The following is a 20,569-nucleotide window of genomic DNA, read 5'->3' as shown; positions in this document are numbered from 1 at the left end:
GAGAGAAAATTACCTATTAGGTATTTCTTTGGGACCCGGGTTTTTGTTTGAGTTAGGGTCAAACCTGAGACATGATCGGAATTATTGTGTATATTAAATATATTTGAGTATTTTGAATATGTTTCCGGTATTACAGATATTTTTTTTTAAGTTTTGAGTTTGGGTTTACAATATTTTGGGTTTCAGGAAAATTTCAATTTTTTTAAAGTTGGGTATTTGGATAAATTTTGGGTATTTTCGGTTCATTCGAATAAAATTTTGTATTTTAGGTATTTAAATATTTTGGATATTTGTTTGGAGTTTCAAGTATATTTTCGTGTTTCGAGTATCTTTCAGATTTTTGGATATTTCAAAAAATTTTGGGTCCCAAATACCCGAACTGATATGTCATAAATACCATTTGAGTTTGGAAAAATATTTGGAATATATACTGCAAAGTTTTTATTTATATTTATATGTTATAACCCGTTTTATGACGTGATATTGTGAAAATTATAACTAAAGAAAAAAATAAAAAATTCAGCATCCTTGTTAGACATGGAACTATAAACCAAGAACCAACAGTGAATCATAACCAAAGCAAAAAAAAAACTCAAAAATAGATTGATATTCACAAATAACTAAGCGGTTCCTATATCTATAAAACCAAAAAATCAAAATCGAACCTTTAAAAAAATATATTTTGATAAATATAGATTTCAAATATAGTGGTTCATATGATTGAGGAGATATACAAATTTTAAAGATGTGGTTTTTTTTTCAAAATATAGTGGTTCCTATATCTTTGTTGAAAATGTAATATTAACCTACTTATGTAAAATATTCGAAATTTAATAACATTGTAATTTTTGATAATCATTATCATAAAGATATTTAACAAAACTATGAAATTGTTTTTAGAACTCATTTCTGAAACACGTAAAGAAAGAGACAATCATACTTTTCTATCAAAGATACACTTAATTATGTACAGCATGAATATGTTTGCATGTCACGTAATTGCAATAGGAGGTGAACCTGAGAGGTTATAATATTGCATGTCTAAGCTGTTACATAATTAAGAGCATTAAGCGCAATTATTTTGGTGTATGTCGTTGTAAAATTTACATTTATGATATGTTTGAGTTTGGAAATAATAGTCGTTGGTTTCTTATCTTGGTGGACATTATTATAATGCATATATGCTATTAGAAGGGAAGGATTCTTACAAAATCTACTTATGTAATTTTGTTGCACCTATTTAGTTTTGATCCAACCTATTATTTACAACCAGTTTTATATTTATAAACTTAATGCATTATAATAAGGCCTACCAAGATAAGAAATCAAGTGGGAAACACCATTATCAAACGTATACGGGGAACATTACCTCGGACTGCATATTCCTTTACTTAATACATAAGTAAAGACCCTTTTTTCTTACATTTTAGATTTGATCCTCTTTTTTGAAAGAAATATTGTTCACCATGTATTAAAAAAATTCTTCGACTTGACTTGCATGTGATAAATTTATGTTGTAAAGAGCTTGTATGACCCTCGCCAAAACAATAACCTAACATATGGTTTTATAAAAAAAACACACAAAAAGTTGTTGATTAGTATTTAACTTGATGCCATAATGCAATTAATCAGATGTAACTTGAAGATTTTGATATATGTGTATATAGTATATGGATCTGATATTTGATTCCAATTTCATTCTTTGTTTGTGTTTTTTTTGTGCACTCATCCTTTGTGTTTATTGTATTTTGCTTATGTTTTGCTTATTTTGAGTTTGTACATGAATAAAGAGCCAAAAAACATAACTAAATCTAAATCTGGCTACACTTTATGTGGTTCAGTTTCAAAAAATTTGCTTAAATCCACATCCATCTATATTTGAAACATTTTAGTATAATTTTATAAATGAAGAAGGCAAAATGACTAATGGACTCGACAATTGTTTTGTTTGTTATGTTTTGCATCTTCGTTTATGTTTCATAAATGTTTGTTGGGTTAGACTTGGATTAACAAAAATAAGATTTATCATCTTCAAGACCACTTTTGATTCGACGATACACATATCCAAAACCTTGATTTCCCCATCCTCTGCCATACGAGCATTGGATTATCCAGTATGGTTGACCGAACTCATCGAATCCATACCCCACAATGAGGATTTGGTGAAAACTAATGTCAACACGTCTCCTAGGTGATCTATAAATCCTCTGAAAAGTTTGAAATAGTTTACTCATTTGCAAAATAAAATTATTATCGCATGATAATGCTTATGGACTTGTAAATAGTGAAACTTACACTTCCCATGTCACTGAATTCAGAACATTGTTCCTCAATATCCATACTACCGGTTGCTGTGCCACAATTGCTTGAGCTCATCATCATTAACAGCCGGAATATACTCAAACTCATCTACCTCATCAGTGTGGATCTGTACAAAAAATGTGTTTTATCTTATTATTAACATTTTCTAAAGATTGAAAATTACAAATTTTGTTGCATACTCACAGTATTTCGATGTCTGCAACGAAAGTTTTGGGAAACATCATTATCAAGTGTATATGTAAGACAATGACTCAAACTGCACATTCCAGTTTTTGATGCAAAAGCAAAGGCTCATTTTTACATTTTGGATTTCATCCTCTTTATTTTAAGGGACGTTGTTCACCACATGTTGAACTGAAACTAAATAGGTGCAACAACCTTGCATAAGTTGATTTTTTAAGAATCCTTCTCTTTTAATAGTATAGACTAGAGTTTTGACATAAATGTATAACTTTGATATATCATTATAAACGTTTAAAATATATGATTTACATTTAGTATTATATATTTTAAAGTTCTATAATCTTATTGTTTAAGCATAATATTCGTAATGATTAATACACAGTGATTTGTTTATACATTTTAATTTGTTACTTATTAATATATTTATGAGTTCAGCACAATAAATTCACAATTTGAAATAATCAAATACATAGTCTCATTTAATACAGCTTTTAAATTTCTATAGTTTGTATACAATACATTTTAATATTAGTTAGTTATACTATAGATGGATATTTGTTTATGATAATTTATATATATATATATATATATGTTGTGTTTAAGAAAATATAGTTGAACATCAATCATTTTTGGTTTTTGCGAAAATATAGTAGTATTTGTCATATTATTTTAGTAGATTTTATCAATATAGGATACTTTTGGGGGAAATTGCCACAAATACCACATTCATAGTACCACTTTTAATGTTTACACTAACCACTTTTACCCTCACTTTTAATGAATGGTAAAATACAATTATACCCTTAGGGTTAACTAATCTAGACTTAGGGTTTAGAGTTGAGGGGTGGGTAGGGTTTTTGGAATGTGAAATTTAGGATTCTAATATATATATAAATAAATATTTAAAAAATATATAAAAAATTTAAAAAAATAGTTTCAAACATAATTTTCGTTTTTAAAAAAGAAATTTGAAAAAAAAAATCAAAATTTTTTTTTATAAAAAAGTTCGAATTTGAAAAAGTAAAATTTTTTTTATTTTTTTTTTTAATTTTTTTTTATTATTATTTTTATTTAAATAATGATTTATTATATATATAAATAACAAGGGTATAAGAGTCTTTTGTCACTTAATGAAGAAGGTATTTTTGAAAATGTCTTATTAGTGGTGGTAAAAATGAAAATTGGTACCATGAAAGTGGTAAACATGTAATTTTTCATACTTTTGGATGTTATGGTATTAAGTTTTCTGATTTTAATTATTATATTAAGATTTCAAAATATTATATTACTTTGATTCTTACAACTTAATTTGTTTTTTCATGTTACTTTAATAAAAAAAAATATTTTAGCATCTATGATTTTATCTTTTACAAAATTTGGAATATTATCATTTTGAGTTTTTAATATTTTTTTTTCAGTTTGTATACTTGGTCAAGAAAATTTGGAATATTACACAACTATTTTTGAATTTGGAAGATTATATGATTTTTGAATTTTTTTTGTTACTTAATCAATTCATTCTTTTATTACAATATATTTGAATTTTGATAATTTTTTTTAAAAATATATTTCTCCAGAGATTTTGTTATAATTAAAATAAATATTTAATTTATAATGAAAATTAATTTGTCATTAATAGCTTTAATTAATTATTAAAATTTAAAAATTTCTAGTAACATAGTTTGTAAATAATACATGAACTAAATGTTAGTTATGTACTAATGTATTTTGTATATAATCATTTTAGTTAAAATATTGTTTTTTGTTTCAAAATAAACAAAAGGAAAATATATTGTTGTAAAATTAATTAACATATGTTAATTAATTTTATTTTTTGTATAAAAATTATATAGTTTAAGATGTTTTATCAATGAATGATAAATTTATTTAAATGATTTTTTTTGAAGTAGGTTAATCTACCAATTTGATATATTTTTCATATTAAGTTCATAGAGCACTTATTTTAATACAATATAAATTATAATCATAAATTTATAAAATAACATTATTTTTATTTCACGGTACAAGTTTAATTAAAATTAATTATAATAATTTTATATTTTTAATTACGAAATTAATTAATACATTATTTATAAAAAATATTTAAAATTAAAATTTATTTTTATAATTTGTTCAGTAATTATTAAAATTTAATAGAAATAACTAAATAAGTTACATTTTAAGTAAATGGATAAAAAATAGGATCCTAAATTAATAGATTAGATGATAAAATAAAAAGTTAACTAGAATGTATGTTTTGGAATAAAAATTTCCTGAATGCTTAATTCCTGTGCATTCCAAAAATTGTTCACCATTTACAAAAGAAAAATGGAAAAGTTTATTACATTCAATTCCACAATATCTATCTTATTAAAACTCAAGTACAAAATTGAAGTGTTTGGAGACTTGAATAGGACTTTTAAAAATTTGGAGTGTTTGGAAACATGGATTGCAGTCTTTTAAAAAAAAATATTTTTGTTTGAAAACAAGGATAGTAGTATTAAGAAAAAAAATAATGGGCTTATGTTTTTTTAAAAAATTGAAAGTTATCTAGGCCACTTTTAAAATATACTAAAATGGGTCAATCTAATTCCCTAAAATTTTTTTTTCTAAACTAACCATAAATCAAAATTTAAACTTTATATACATATTTCAAATCAAAATAATAATTCAAATTTGATTTATATCAAAAATTGATTCAAAAATATACATATATTCAAAAATGGATTTTTACTAAACTATTTTTCAATAACCATTATAAAAAAATATTGTCAATATATATAAGAAAAATATAATACAAAGCCCAATTTGAAATACCAACTCAAATTATGGTTTTCATATTTCATATTAAGTTTTAAAAATATAATATATGTAATTATTTATATGATGGTATGTATTAAATACTATTAATTATATGATTACTTATATGATGGTACATATAAAATACGATTAATTATATGATGATAAAATACGATATATAATAATGACTAGGGATGGGCTTTTGGATACCCATACGGGTTTAGTTCTGATCGGTTTGTATTTTGGGTTTTCGGGGTCAAAGATTTCAGCCTTATTAGAATGTTTCTAAATTTTGGTTTGAGTTCGATTTGGATCTTTGCGGGTTTGGTTTGGGTTTGGATAACTAATTTAAATTATTTTTAAAGTCTTAAATCATTATATATTTTAAATTTCTCAAAATGTATAAATAAAATAATATATTACGTATAAATTTGAATAACATATGTCATAATACTTAAGCTTAACATATCAATTGGCTTGATTTAAAATTTTGGATACGAAATCAATAATTATTTTAAGTATTTTTGGTGATTTGAGTATACTTTAACTATTTCAGATATTTACTTTTGACTATCTATATATATTTTCAAGTATTTAAACCAATTTAAAAGTATCATTTTTGATGTTTTATATACGTTAAATCTAAACATAATTAATATATATAAGTATATAAATTTATTTTTAGATAAATTCGGATACCCAAATACTTCGGTTCGGATCAGATTCGGTTCTCTAAATAACAAAATTTTGAATAATTAGAATATTTAATCAATTTATGTTTGGGTTTGGTACTATATCTTTGGATCGGTATCGGTTATGTTCCTCGGATTCATCCAAATCCTAATAATTACATGAAAAACAAATATCAACATATTTTTCAAAATATACACCCGCGCGCCTGCGCGGATCAAAATCTAGTTTCATATTATTCCAGATAAAATTTTAACTATCATTTGAAAAATCATTCCAAATCAAAAATATTCATGAACAAATGGAATGCTGATTCCATTCTACAAAATTCCATAAATAATGATTCCTATCATTCCATATATTCCTTTTATTTGTCACGAGTGAGTAACTCAAATTTTGAATCTTTGGATTTTGAATTTTAAACCCAAGTCTATCAAATTCATAATACTTAATTTTCAATATTTTAATTATTAGTACTTATAAATTGTTGAGCGAATATCACATCATTTTAATACAATTTAATAGCATTTAATAATTAATGATCCAGTGGCATATAATCATATTTAAATTTCTAAAATGCTATGGCAAAATTATTTTCTAAAATGTCTTATAAATTTCTATAACATATTCTAATCAATGGACTATTACACAATTTAGATTAATAAGAAATAAGATTTATAAACCAACAAACCCTCTTCAACTTAAAGTACAAATTTTCTTTTGAACCAACAAAAGTACAAATTTATTTTCTTATCTTGTGTGTTTATGGCTAAAAAATTGTAATAAATATAAAATTTAAATTAGTGCGGCAAAAATAGGAAAAAAATGTTTTCGGTGGCCTAAAATAGTTTAAAAAGGCCCATATTTCCACGTGGAAAGAAAACACTCGTTAAGAAGATTCGAAATAGTCGCGCGTGGTTCATTTTCAATATCTAGTCGCGTGAAATATTTTGATAAAAAAATCACACCGCCGATTTAAACGTAGAAACCAAAACTCCTCTCTCTCTCTTGACGGCACTAACAAGACGAGCAACGAAAAAAATTTGAAAAGAGAGAGAAAAATTCTAAGGGAGACGATACGAAGAAGTCTGGTACATAGATCGATAACATCGGCGGAGATTGATTGATTGATTTTGTGAGAAAATGGCTGAGGACGAGAAGATATTGAAGGATGCGAAGAAGCTTCCGTGGGAGGATCGCCTCGCGCACAAGAACTGGAAAGTTAGGAACGAGGCCAACGTCGACCTAGCTTCCGTCTGCGATTCTATCACCGATCCTAAGGACCCTCGCCTCCGCGATTTCGGTGAGTTAGGGTTTTTGATTTTTCGAGGCTCAGATCTGACTGTGGCGGTGTGTCTCGCTGCGGATCTGCGAATGTGACCTCCTCTCTAGAGTTCGATTTCTGATTTGTTGCTGTTGTTTTGCAGGTCACTTGTTTAGGAAGACGGTGGCGGATTCGAATGCGCCGGTGCAAGAGAAGGCGCTTGATGCTTTGGTTGCGTTTTTGAAGGCAGCGGATGCAGACGCTGGGAGGTATGGTTTCTGAAAAGAGGCAGAGCAAGTGGTTGTTTGGATGTGAATATTATTTATAGCTTGTTTCTTGTTTTGAAGGTATGCTAAGGAAGTATGTGATGCCATTGCGGCTAAATGTCTCACGGGTCGGCCCAAGACTGTGCAGAAGGCGCAGGACGCTCTCTTGCTTTGGGTGGAATTAGAAGCTGTTGATGTTTTTCTGGTATGCCACTCTTGCAAGTCTGAAAGGTCTATCTAGTTACATAGGGGTTCACCATCTAGTCACAGCATTGCTTGCTGTAGATTGATGATGCTGGTGTATTGAAAACTAGATAAGTGAGCTGACATAGAAATGATAGTGCTTTAGGACCCAGAATGCAACCATGTGGCTCTGTTGCCCTGTTCTTTGTTGTGCTAGGTTCTAGTGTGACGGAATAAGAAAGGAGCATTTTCCAAAATTATGGCTGACATACTGTCTTCAGCTTTCTGTATTTAAGGTCAAGAAACGGAATCTTATGTGGTCTGTTCCACTAATTAGCCTTTCCAGTTTTGAGTTTTTGTTACTGTGCCTCGATCTGTTTTGGGTCATTTCTCCCACAATCATGGTTTCTTCTGTTAGGAAGAACGGATCTGGATACCTTCTTCACTGTTGTTTTGAAGACGCCTACTAAAGTGTTTTGTCTAAATATTATTTCGTGCAGCACTTTTAAAATTTTTGGCCCGAGTATTAAGATCCCGTTTAAGGCGAAAACTCCACTTAATATGCATCGTTTTAGTCATTTTGATCTTTTCAAAGTTGTGTCGGTCAGGAGAACATCTTCCGTATACAAGTTAACATATTTGGCATGATTGTAGGATACATTGGAGAAAGCTATAAAGAATAAAGTTGCAAAGGCTGTGGTACCTGCAGTAGACGTTATGTTTCTAGCTATCAGGTCTGTTTTGATGTCCTAGTTAGTTTTCTGCACTGGTTCTTTATATCTTTGATCTGAAATAACACTAGTTATTTTTCTGTCTTAGTGAGTTTGGATCGAAGATTATTCCACCCAAAAGGATTTTAAAGATGCTTCCTGAACTTTTCGATCATCAAGATCAGAATGTCCGTGCATCTGCCAAAGGGGTGACTATTGAGCTATGCCGTTGGATTGGAAAAGACCCTGTAAAATCTATTTTGTTTGAGAAAATGAGGGATACAATGGTAAGATTTATGTTGATCTGTACGTTTGCAGCTTAGCCGTTTCGCCAAGATGATATGAACTGGATTAAAATTGCTTTTGTTTGTGGAGTTGGAAACTGAAATATGAGTTTCTAGTGAACATATTGAAGATAGTTTACAAATCAAAACAACACCCTTGGCTGAAAATCTGTTTATGATTGAAATTTTTAGTTGAGATTGCCTTCTTTAGAGTTATGCAAAAAATGTTTGTAAACTATAATCTTTGTAAAATCTTCCTTAATTCTCTTGTGCCCTAGTGCTTATATTCGATTTTATTGTTATTATGTAAGAAAAAAGAGCTGGAGGCTGAGCTTGCCAATGTTTCAGGGGGTGCTAAGCCTTCTCGAAAGATAAGGTAACTACCACATACTACAAAAAATTGTTATTTTATCCATTGTCTTAACTACCACATACTAGATCCAGTTTTATCTTCATGCAGCTTATGATTTGTGAATGTTTTCAATTTGCTTTGTAAAGTTTCTGGATAATTAAATTCTTATACATGAGGAGTCTTATTCGATTCATGATCACTTTGTTCGCCTCGTGAATTTTGTTAGTTCAAGAAACTACTAGCATGATTTTTGAAAAGCTGGAATTAAAATATTTATGTATTTGGCTTTCAAGATCTGAACAAGATAAAGAACCAGAGGCAGAAGCTAGTTCTGATGTGATTGGTAATGGGCCCACTGAAGAACCTGTTGCTGATGGTATGTAGCTTGTACTTCAATGAATTGTTTCTTCATTAAGTAATTTTGAGAAAGCTGCTAACGTTAATTTTTTTTATCGACCCATTACGATCAGCGCCCCAGGAAATAGATGAGTACGATCTTATGGATCCTGTGGATATTTTGACTCCTTTGGAAAAGTCTGGGTTCTGGGAAGGAGTGGTGAGTGGTGGATTCTTAATGCCACATTGTCATATTTTATGCTCCATTTCTTGCGATGGTCCTCTATTGAAAGAAGTTTCTATGAGATACTACTCACTTTGCATTTTTGATTGCATGTCACACGTTACATAAATTACGTTTGCTTCTCTTTTAGAAAAAAACAAAGTGGTTAGAACGCAAGGAGGCTGTTGCAGAGCTAACAAAGCTTGCTTCGACGAAAAAGATAGCTCCCGGTGATTTTTCAGAAATTTGTCGGACCTTAAAGAAGGTAAACTTTCCACAATAAGAACTTTAGGCGCTATTATTTGTTATTTTTGTATTATAAATCTTTGTATATTTTAGCTCCCTTGCTGTATTATCTGATTGGTGATGATGCATTCTGCAAACATATGTGCTTATTGATTAATCTGTAGTTTGAAGTTCATGCGTTTTATTTAAACCTTCAACTGGTAAAATGTTTGCTGATCACAGTTTTAGTGTGTAGATGCTGCTGTATTTCGAGGTTTATTACTGCTCACCTATTTATACGTGCGATTTGATAGTATTTGTAATTAACTATAATCGCAGCTTATCACCGATGTGAACTTAGCTGTTGCAGTGGAAGCTATTCAGGCCATTGGAAATCTTGCACGTGGATTAAGAACACATTTCTCCGCTAGTTCACGGTTCATGCTACCTGTTTTACTTGTGAGTCTTGTAGAATCTTTTATCCAAAATTATTATCACTGGAAGATTGATTCAGTCTTTGGAGTATAAATATTCTTTCCTCACATAAAATTGGGCATAGGTTTCTGACTGGGTTTTAGTCCATCATTTGATCTTAAACTTGGTGGCTTTTTGTTCCTTAAACAGGAAAAATTGAAAGAGAAAAAGCCAACAGTCGCAGAGGCACTTACACAAACGTTACAAGCAATGTACAAAGCTGGGTGTTTAAATCTTGTTGACATTATAGAAGGCAAGGGTCATTTTGATCTTGGATTACTTTATGAAGCTCTATTTATTTGCTTATGATTATCTTGTGTTGAGATACTTATATTGTTATTCAGACGTTTGGCGACCGATTTGTTTATACATTTCTATATTTCATCAGTTTTTTAAGTAACTTTGCTCTCCTTTGCAGATGTAAAGACCGCAGTGAAAAACAAAGTGCCGCTTGTGCGTTCTTTAACTTTAAATTGGTTGACGTTCTGCCTTGAAACAAGTAACAAGGCTCTTATTCTAAAGGCGCACAAAGAATATGTCCCATTATGTATGGAGGTTAGTATTTTTGTGCCTAATGGCTCCTAAATTCACTTTCAGTTAACAGAAGCATGGTACTGTTCGATAATAACAAAAAGTTGCTCAATCATGCAAGCATGGTTATATTCAACAGCCTAGTGATGAAAGGACAAATAACGTGAGAAATGTTGCAGTATTAGTGCGGCTGAATTTTGATCGCTGTTACCACTTCTCCGTCGAGAAATGAAATATTATTTGAACTTATAATTTATTGAATGCCTGGAATTCGTAATGATGTAGTGTCTCAATGATGGAACTCCTGATGTGAGGGATGCATCATTTTCGGCTTTGGCTGCAATAGCGAAGGTATAAATATTATATTGTGGATGAACAGCAACTCTTTATCGTCAGAATATGTGGATAAGTGACTCTTGTACTTCACGTATTTCTATTCCTTATATGTTATCTTTTGGTTATGTTAGTCTGTAGGTATGAGACCTTTGGAAAAGTCGTTGGAAAAACTTGATGATGTTAGAAGAAAGAAACTTTCAGAAATGATTGCAAGCTCTGGTGGTGAATCAGCTAGTACAAGCTCAGGTATGTAGACTTCTATTCCACACAGCTGTTAAGCTGAACAACAAGTTTTGCATGTTGTTTACTTCCCATTCTAATTGGATGTTGTTTTCTTATAAAAGTCACAGTTCAGTCTTCAGTTGGGGGCACGGCCACCGTGGTAAGTTCCTATTCAGATCTCCAGTGTTACTTCGCACTTAGTTCTCTAAATACTTCTTATTTTTTCCTTATGATGGGAGAAGGGTAAGCCATCTCGGGTGCTGAGAGATGGGATGTTTGACCCAGTTAGTACTAAATGCCATCCTGTTTTTCAGAGATGAGTTTATGTCTTATATCCGTTCACGTAGTTATGCCACTTCAAAAATTTATGCAGAACTCAGAAGCACCCGTTGTAAGGAAATCAGCAGCAAGCATGCTGAGCGGGAAAAGACCTGCTCTTTCTGCTGTGAGTTTCTTCTTACATTCTTTTTTTTGTTTTGCTGTTACGGTTTCACCTTGCAATTTTCTGGGGGTTTCAGTTACTTACAATACTTTTCTTTTCCTCAATTCCACCATGACTTAAAAGTTAACAACATAATGAAAGATTTGTTTTACTTTGTTGTCTAAATACATGTGCTCCCATTAAATGCTGATTTTTATAGCCTGCGAGCAAGAAGGCTGGGACTGCCAAAACAGGTGGAAGCAAAAAAGATGCTGCTGTACGGAATGAAAGTTCAAAATCTGTTGAACCTCCTGAAGATGTTGAGGTATATATTAGTTAGTATACTTATAAAATTAGATTCTTCTTTACAAAACCTGTTATGACAGTGACTCTTGAAGATGCTAACATCTAATTCTTCTTTTTCAATTTTAGCCTGCTGAGATGGGTCTTGAAGAAATTGAAAACAGATTAGGTTCTCTTGTAAAAACAGAAACTATTTCTCAGTTGAAGAGCTCTGTATGGAAAGAAAGACTTGAAGGTTTGTTGAATGTCTTGAGGACTCCTTTATTGATTTCTGTGTTTTTTCTTTTATTTTGAGTTTTGCTCGAGTGGTTAAACTCGTCTTTACTACACATAAGATAAATCGTTATTGGTTTGTAAGTATTTGCCAGTTTGGTGATTTTTTTCATAACTTTGCCGCGCAGCAACTTTGTCTTTGAAAGAAGAGATCGAAGGACTTCAAGAACTAGACAAGTCGGTGGAGATCTTGGTTCGGTTGTTATGTGCAGTTCCTGGTTGGAATGATAAAAATGTGCAGGTGTACTTTCAACTCCATCTCAAATCTTTTTATTTGTACGTCTTAGAATTGTTCCCCTAACATAATTCTGAGAAGTTCACATGAGCATATTACTTGGAAATGCAGGTTCAACAACAGGTCATTGAAATTATTACCTACATATCTTCGACTGCGGCAAAGTTTCCTAAGAAGTGTGTCGTACTTTGCATTACGGGTAAGTGTCATATAACGAAAAAGCTAATTTCATTTGATGATTGCTATACTCTGAGGGCAGTTCTGTTATTATCTAAAGTATTAGTTCGTAGCTCATTTGCCTGAGTTTTCTCTACTAATTCGCAGGCGCTAGTGAACGAGTTGCAGATATAAAGACACGAGCCTCTGCTATGAAGTGTCTTACTGCTTTCTGCGAAGCAGTTGGTCCTGGATTTGTTTTTGAGAGGGTAGGTGCTGCTTTGATCAATGTTCTTTGGATTACAGATTAATTAGAACAGAATAACAATTATGGTATTTTGCTTGTAGCTTTACAAAATCATGAACGGGCACAAGAACCCCAAGGTTCTTAGTGAAGGCTTGTTATGGATGGTTTCGGCAGTTGATGACTTTGGCGTCTCACTTTTGAAACTTAAGGTTTTGAATTTTTTATAACTTGAAGTTTCTAGCTCCCAATTTCTGGGTTAGTTTAACTGCAGTATCTAGGTTATTTTCATACTTGACAAAGGAATTTTTTTTGTCTATTTGACAGGACTTAATAGATTTTTGTAAGGATGTTGGGTTGCAATCTAGTACAGCTGCCACCAGAAATGCTACAATCAAACTTTTGGGTGCTTTACACAAGTTTGTTGGTCCAGGTAGCTACAAATTCCTGTTGTGTTGCATTTGATAGAAGAACGTCTCCTGATAACCAAAATAAACTGTGTTTTTTCTGTCTGCAGACATTAAAGGGTTTCTTAATGATGTCAAACCTGCATTAATCAGTGCACTTGACACTGAGTATGAGAAAAACCCTTTTGAGGTACATTTGTGTGGATTGCCTTGATTGGTCGAATTCTTGTTTTTCGTGCTGTTCTTATATTCTGTTCATCAGGGAACTGTGGCTCCAAAAAGAGTTGTTAAGACGTCAGTTTCAACATCAACCTCTGGTGGAGGGTTGGATAGTTTACCTAGAGAAGATATTAGTAGCAAGATTACCCCTGAACTTCTTAAGGGCTTTGAGAGTCCTGATTGGAAGGTGAGCTACGAATTCGAATTTTCTTTTAGTACCTACCTAACAATTCTTTTGTAGAAATTTATATTAAACGCTAGATATGAAAATGAGTATTTTAAACTTCTGTAGATGCGTTTGGAGTCAATCGAAGCTGTTAATAAAATTCTGGAAGAGGCTAATAAACGCATCCAGCCAACTGGAACTGGTATGAAGTCAAGATTTTTTTCGCATTATCGTTGTTTTTGTCACTCCAAAATTACTCATGAGTTATTGTTGTTGTCTACACCATTTTCATTTCACGTTCAATAGGAGAATTATTTGGTGGTCTACGAGGACGATTGTTGGATAGTAACAAAAATCTTGTTATGCAAACATTGACTACCATTGGAGGTGTTGCATCAGCTATGGGACCAACTGTCGAGAAGGCGAGCAAGGTTGGTGAATGTAACACTGAAAATATTTTATAACCTGTAATATATCCCTGCCTACCAGTGTTACCAAATACTTGAGTGATCTGTTTCAGGGAATTCTATCAGATGTCTTGAAATGTCTCGGTGACAACAAGAAGCACATGAGGGAATGCACCTTGGCTGCTCTGGATTTGTGGCTTGGTGCTGTGCATCTCGACAAAATGGTTTGCGATCATCTTACTTTAGGCATGTATTCTGGTTGTAAATGTAATTTCGTCAACTAACAAAATTTTCCTCTGTTAATGCAGATTCCTTACATTATAATAGCACTAACAGATGGGAAAATGGGAGCAGAAGGACGTAAAGATCTTTTTGATTGGTTGACAAAACAACTTGCTGGACTAAGTGACTTTGTGGATGCTATACATTTACTGAAACCTGCAAGCACCGCAATGACGGTAACTCATCGACTGTCATATCTCCTTATAAGCTTTAACCAGTGTTATGTCTTTTTGTAATAATTTCAGTCTGTTATGCTTGTGTGAATCTTTCCAGGACAAATCCGCAGATGTGCGAAAAGCAGCCGAAGGATGCATTTCTGAGATCGTAAGAGTCAGTGGACAAGAAACGGTAGGTATACTTAGATTAGCTTGTTCTATTCATAGCCTAAATTATGATTTGTTCTGTGCATTTTTCCTCAGCTTGAAAAGAATATCAAAAATATCCAAGGCCCAGCATTAGCGCTTGTGCTTGAAAAAGTAAGACCAGGATTTGTTCAAGGTACTTGTCCATGACCTGTTGTCAAATCAACATGTTTTCTCCTCTTCGTTCTCGTTTTTGTTCATGCTAACGATGTTGTTTTCAGAACCATTTGAATCATCAAAAGCTACGGCGGGACCAGTGTCGAAAGGTGTTTCCAAGGTTTCAAAATCGACTTCTAATGGTACCTTGAAGCAAGGAAACAGATCTGTAAGTTTCTGCATCTGAACATATTTTTCTGTATTCAGCTCGTAACGTCTGACTGGTTTTTGTGTTTATGAAGAGAGCCTTACCAACAAAGGGTTCAAGACCTGATCAAATCACGTCTGTCCATGATATAGCTATCCAGTCACAGTCTTTGCTAAATACTAAGGACTCTAATAAGGTGAAATGAGTTTTGCAACGGTTTAAGATTTTCCCACATGTTTTATTTAGGATGACACAAATATTGGTATTTGTGTTTAATCTGCAGGAGGACAGGGAGAGGCTGGTGGTTCGTAGAATTAAATTTGAGGAGCTCCGGCCGGAACAGATTCAGGATCTTGAGGTCTGTTTTCTGGATTAATTTTCTTCTGCCTTATGATCGTGTTATATAACTAATGTTGGGTGGTTGGTGCAGAATGATATGATGAAATATTTTAGGGAAGACTTGCAAAAACGATTGATGAGTCCAGACTTTAAGAAACAAGTAGATGGGCTGGATATCCTACAGAAGGTAGTTAAATGCATATATCTTGAGTCTTATTCATCTGCTAGATTTTCTTATTTATCTTTTATTAATGTTTGTTTTTCCCTCTCACTGTAGGCGCTTCCATCTCTTTCGAAGGATATTATAGAAGTACTAGATATACTTCTTCGGTGGTTTGTGTTGCAATTATGTAAATCCAACACAACTTGTCTGCTAAAGGTAATTTGTAATTGTTTATTTTGTTATTCTAGTTGCAATTTGTCACTGTTTTTAATGCATTACTAATGGAATTTCATTTACTCTGGGTAAAAATAGGTTCTTGAGGTTCTTCCAGAACTCTTCAACACATTGAAGGATGAGGAATACTGCTTGACAGAAGCGGAAGCTGCTATATTTCTGCCTTGTTTGGCAGAGAAGGTTAGGCATCTTATATTAATCTAGTTTCTATTTCCTTGTGCTTCAATGTCTTTATATTTAATTCCTGTCCTTGGTGGCTTGGTGCAGTTGGGGCATAACATTGAAAAAGTAAGAGAAAAAATGCGTGAGCTGATGAAGCAGATTATCCAGGCATATTCTGTTGCAAAGACATATCCCTATATTTTGGAAGGTTTACGTTCCAAAAACAACCGTACAAGGATAGAGTGCACTGATCTTATCGGATATCTACTCGAGACTTGTGGAACTGAGGTAGCAGCGAGACTTGACAAATTATTTGATATCTCTCTCCTGTTTGAATTCTAATTTGTCTTCGTAAGCAGATAAGTGGACTACTGAAGTACTTGAATATGGTTGCAAGCTTGACAGCAGAAAGAGATGGTGAACTCAGAAAAGCTGCTTTGAACACCATGGCTACGGGTTATAAGATTCTCGGTAGGGCATGAAGCGATGGTGTATTTTTTTCAAAATATGTCATGTCTCACGATGATTAGTGCACAACTTTACATATTCTCATACTCTGTTCTTTTTGTTCGTCTATGTTTCGTAAACATCTAGAATGAAAATCATGATTCTGAGAATTTTTGCCCACGTCCTTGAGATTTTTTTTTTGCATTGTTTCTCATTGTTTGGCTTGTTGTTGTAGGTGATGATATCTGGCGATATGTTGGCAAGCTTACAGATGCTCAAAAGAGTATGCTTGATGATAGATTTAAGTGGAAAGTAAGCCCCAAATGCGAACTATTTTGCCTGCTTCCATGTGTTGTTTGTGAGTTGTGTTTTCATCGTTTTGCCTGCATCAGGTCAAGGAAATGGAGAAAAGAAGAGAAGGGAGACCTGGGGATGCACGAGCAGCACTAAGGCGTTCTGTTAGGGATAATGGGTGCGTAAATTTGTTGAAATTTTAGTTTAACCTCGCGTTGCATTGCTTTTGTAGCATTAAGGCGGTCTTGTCGGCTTATTCGTACTCAACATTACCGATAAGCTGAAAGTGGAGGCTATAAACATATTCTTATAAATGCAAATCCTAATGTTGCATTTAGAGTCGCAAAAGTATTTCAATGTTTTGTTTTTTTAGTAGTCAGAGACAAAAATGATTTTACGAAGTGTTTAATTTCTCTATTATTTATGACTTTCTGTTTGTGTCCAGACCTGAAGTGGCGGAACAAAGTGGCGACCTTTCTCAAACAGTCCCTGGTCCTTTGTTTCCAAGGTAATTCTTTCAACTGGTATCTGAAAGTTCTTTCAACAAAGATAGATTTCTGTTGTTCGTAAACTTAATCTTTTGCCTGCCCAGGCAAAACTATGGTATTTCTGAACAAATTCCGGAGAGGAACCCAGTACCTCGGACAATCGCTGGAGTTAATGGACCGGCAGACTGGAATGAGGCTTTGGACATCATTATGTTTGGCTCTCCGGAGCAGGTATATAGCGTGTCTGGCCTGATTTTAATATCAATTATTGGTTTGTTATGGAATATCTTATTCAGTTTAGGGAACATTGCTTTATACATCATAGCAGTTTTTTAGTCACTAACAGAGACATCATCCAAGTGTTGGTTTGGTCTTTTATTTTCGTTTTTCTTTATGTGGCAGTCGGTTGAAGGGATGAAAGTTGTGTGTCATGAGTTGGCACAGGCTTCTAATGATCCAGAAGAGAGTGCAATTGATGAACTTGTGAAGGATTCAGATGGGCTTGTTTCATGCTTAGCAAATAAGGTTTGCCTGACAAATTTTCTTTTACACTTCCATTTGTCATGCAGATTAACCACGATTCATATATATTTATTTTTTTGCTAGGTTGCCAAGACATTTGATGTCAGCTTAATGGGAGCTTCATCGAGGTCTTGCAAATATGTTTTGAACACACTTATGCAGGTAACAGCATAAGTGAATTGATTTTTTAAAGTGATGCTACTTTTCTTCATTAGCTTTCTAGCCACTGAGGTTTGTTTATGAAGCTCACTACTCACAAGTATGTAATACTGCAGACATTCCAAAATAAAAAACTTGCGCATGCAGTCAAAGAAGGGACTCTAGAAAGCCTTATAACAGAGCTCTTGCTTTGGCTTCTGGATGAAAGAGTTCCACGCATGGAAGATGGCAGCCAGCTTCTGAAAGCTCTGAATGTTTTGATGCTTAAAATCCTGGTTAGCTATTCCTCCCAATGCTAAAGGTTTTCTTCATATGTGACTATGAAGTTCTCTGATGTTCTCTTTTTACTATTTAATTCAGGATAATGCAGATCGGACGTCATCGTTTGTGGTCCTTATTAGCTTGCTACGTCCTCTAGATCCATCTAGATGGCCTTCACCTGGTACGGCTGAAGTTTATGCTGTCCGGAATCAGAAATTCTCTGATTTGGTAGTTAAATGCCTAATTAAACTTACAAAGGTAAAATTTCCATGAAAGGTATTTTTGGACAATCTTAGTCTGAAATTAGATGGTTCCAAAGCAATCGGCCAAAAGATATGTATCATATAGTTTGGTATTATATATCTGATAATTACTTGTCTATGTTCAGCTTCTCCAAAGCACAATATATGAAGTTGAACTTGATCGACTTCTTCAGAGCATCCATGTATATCTGCAAGAGCTGGGAATGGAGGAGATACGTAGGAGGTACATCTCCTTAAATGCACTCTTAAATGTTTTGCAAATCTTAGTCTGATTATTGTGTGGAGGTTTTCTTACACAACCTTATCAACTCATTTTTATTTCTCTGTTTATCCAATGAGAAGAGCTGGAGCAGATGATAAACCTCTGAGGATGGTGAAAACTGTTCTCCATGAACTTGTTAAGCTCCGGGGAGCTGCAATAAAGGGTCACTTGTCTCTTGTCCCTATTGACATGAGGCCACAACCCATCATTCTCGCTTATATCGATCTGAACCTTGAGGTAAAATCTCAGCCTTACGCTTCCTGTTCAAAGTTCTTGTTAAATGTGCTGAAGGGATGGTTTCTCACAGAGCACATCCTGACGATCTGTTCCTCTGCCGCTTGATATTTCTTCGATGGTAACTATTTAAATGCTTTCGTTTCTTCTTACAGACTTTAGCTGCAGCAAGAATGTTAACTTCAACAGGGCCTGTGGGCCAAAACCATTGGACAGATTCAACAGCTAACACTCCCTCACCTCCTCCTAACTCTGCTGACGTTCAGTTGAAGCAAGAGCTTGGGGCGATTTTCAAGAAAATCGGCGATAAACAAACTTCCACCATTGGTCTTTACGATCTCTACCACATCACTAAGTCATATCCAAAGGTAATTGATATATGGCCTTTCAAGTGTTTGTTCTTCTGTTCATCAACATACGAATTGCGTAGATGCGAACTCATGTCAATGCTTGTAGGTTGATATCTTTTCCCAACTTCAAAATGCAAGCGAAGCATTTCGTACTTACATCAGAGACGGGTTGGCTCAGGTCTGTAACAAATCTCCTAATAGCTTGGACAAGCACAAGCTCGAGGTGTTTTGTTGTGTATTGAAGATTTGAATTCGGTTTTGTAGGTGGAGAAGAATGCAGCTGCGGGAAGAACGCCTTCAAGTCTACCGTTGTCGACTCCTCCCCCTTCTTCCTTAGCCCTTCCATCTCCCGACATCCCTTCCTTAGACGTGAAGCCTCTGATGAACCCTAAATCTGATTCATACACTGAAGAGATCCGAGGCAGTAATATCAATCCAGGGACGCTAGATGCAATCAGAGAAAGGATGAGGACCATGCAACTGGCTACATCAGGAAGCCTAGAGTCAGTAAGCAAACCGCTGATGCCAACAAACGATAACAACATACCAGTGGACGAACAGAACATTCCACCGAGCCAAATGGGAGAAGAGGCTCCACACGCACACCCACACCCACACCCACAGCAAGTGGTTCTGCCAATGGATGAGAAAGCATTGTCGGGTCTCCAGGCACGAATGGAGAGGCTCAAAGGTGGCTCACTCGAACATATGTAGAAGAAGTCTTAAGTGATTGGGAGTCATTTTTGTTACTTTGTCTCATCTATTAATGCTAGTGATAGTAGTAAAGTACCTTTTTCGGTTTTTCCATATACATATATATATTTATGGGGAAGATGATGGTATTGGGGCCAAAAGATTCCATGGAGTTAGTATAGTGGTGAGAAATGATGCATGTGTGGGGTATAAGATTCTTTTAAGATGAGGCGATGTATGATTCTTTCTTCCTATGTTTACAAATTATATTTTCATGCGAGTGATTGATTGTTTTGATGATCTTTTTGCTAGCAGCTATCCCTTAAGATGAATTTCTAGCAAATTGATGATATTTTCTCCTGAAAATCTCTCTATTGGGGCGTTAAACTTGCACCTGAGAGCTGTACAAACTATTTGATCTACAATAGATTCAGATTTTGACAATCTAGTATTATATCAAATCAAATTGTTACCAGGTGGAAAGAAAGCTGATAAAAAGCTGATAAATATATTAATAAT

The 20,569-nt window shown here is 33.5% G+C and overlaps 1 protein-coding gene across 3 annotated transcripts; it reads left to right on the top strand.

The window, feature by feature from the left end:
- The first annotated feature begins 6,973 nt into the window (after positions 1 to 6,973).
- Positions 6,974 to 20,352, top strand: LOC111215567 (protein MOR1). Of its 3 annotated transcripts, none has more exons than XM_022719223.2 (52): positions 6,974 to 7,297; positions 7,422 to 7,527; positions 7,606 to 7,729; positions 8,362 to 8,441; positions 8,527 to 8,704; positions 9,013 to 9,077; positions 9,347 to 9,429; positions 9,524 to 9,609; positions 9,764 to 9,877; positions 10,177 to 10,296; positions 10,462 to 10,564; positions 10,730 to 10,866; positions 11,128 to 11,193; positions 11,310 to 11,424; positions 11,529 to 11,560; positions 11,774 to 11,845; positions 12,042 to 12,146; positions 12,254 to 12,359; positions 12,526 to 12,638; positions 12,744 to 12,831; positions 12,957 to 13,057; positions 13,137 to 13,244; positions 13,360 to 13,465; positions 13,550 to 13,629; positions 13,702 to 13,845; positions 13,951 to 14,026; positions 14,131 to 14,255; positions 14,345 to 14,455; positions 14,540 to 14,689; positions 14,787 to 14,861; positions 14,933 to 15,011; positions 15,097 to 15,200; positions 15,274 to 15,375; positions 15,463 to 15,537; positions 15,610 to 15,705; positions 15,796 to 15,897; positions 15,994 to 16,095; positions 16,183 to 16,365; positions 16,437 to 16,548; positions 16,760 to 16,836; positions 16,917 to 16,996; positions 17,264 to 17,326; positions 17,411 to 17,537; positions 17,709 to 17,831; positions 17,913 to 17,990; positions 18,104 to 18,262; positions 18,348 to 18,506; positions 18,637 to 18,734; positions 18,854 to 19,010; positions 19,163 to 19,375; positions 19,464 to 19,535; positions 19,622 to 20,352. In XM_022719223.2, exons 1-52 carry the CDS (start codon positions 7,138 to 7,140, stop codon positions 20,069 to 20,071), a joined length of 5,940 nt encoding a protein of 1,979 aa, XP_022574944.2. In that variant the 5' UTR covers positions 6,974 to 7,137; the 3' UTR covers positions 20,072 to 20,352. The 3 variants fall into 3 exon arrangements, 2 of the variants coding, with proteins under 2 accessions (XP_022574944.2, XP_022574943.2); XM_022719222.2 differs by having other exon boundaries at positions 11,523 to 11,560; XR_002664456.2 differs by lacking the exons at positions 19,464 to 19,535; positions 19,622 to 20,352 and having other exon boundaries at positions 11,523 to 11,560; positions 18,348 to 18,429; positions 19,163 to 19,314.
- Positions 20,353 to 20,569: the final 217 nt, after the last annotated feature.

This window comes from Brassica napus, unplaced genomic scaffold, assembly GCF_020379485.1.
Source record: "Brassica napus cultivar Da-Ae unplaced genomic scaffold, Da-Ae ScsIHWf_363;HRSCAF=573, whole genome shotgun sequence".
Taxonomy (NCBI): Eukaryota; Viridiplantae; Streptophyta; class Magnoliopsida; order Brassicales; family Brassicaceae; genus Brassica; species Brassica napus.
Note: the sequence above shows the minus strand (reverse complement) of the source record. Positions and strands in the feature narration are given on the sequence as shown.

Coding starts and splice junctions, on each gene's coding strand:
- LOC111215567 (XM_022719222.2), top strand. CDS start 7,138: ATGGCTGAGGACGAGAAGATATTGAAGGATGCGAAGAAGCTTCCGTGG. Junction 8,705..9,012: donor AGAAAATGAGGGATACAATG/GTAAGATTTATG, acceptor TTATTATGTAAG/AAAAAAGAGCTGGAGGCTGA. Junction 9,078..9,346: donor AAGCCTTCTCGAAAGATAAG/GTAACTACCACA, acceptor TTGGCTTTCAAG/ATCTGAACAAGATAAAGAAC.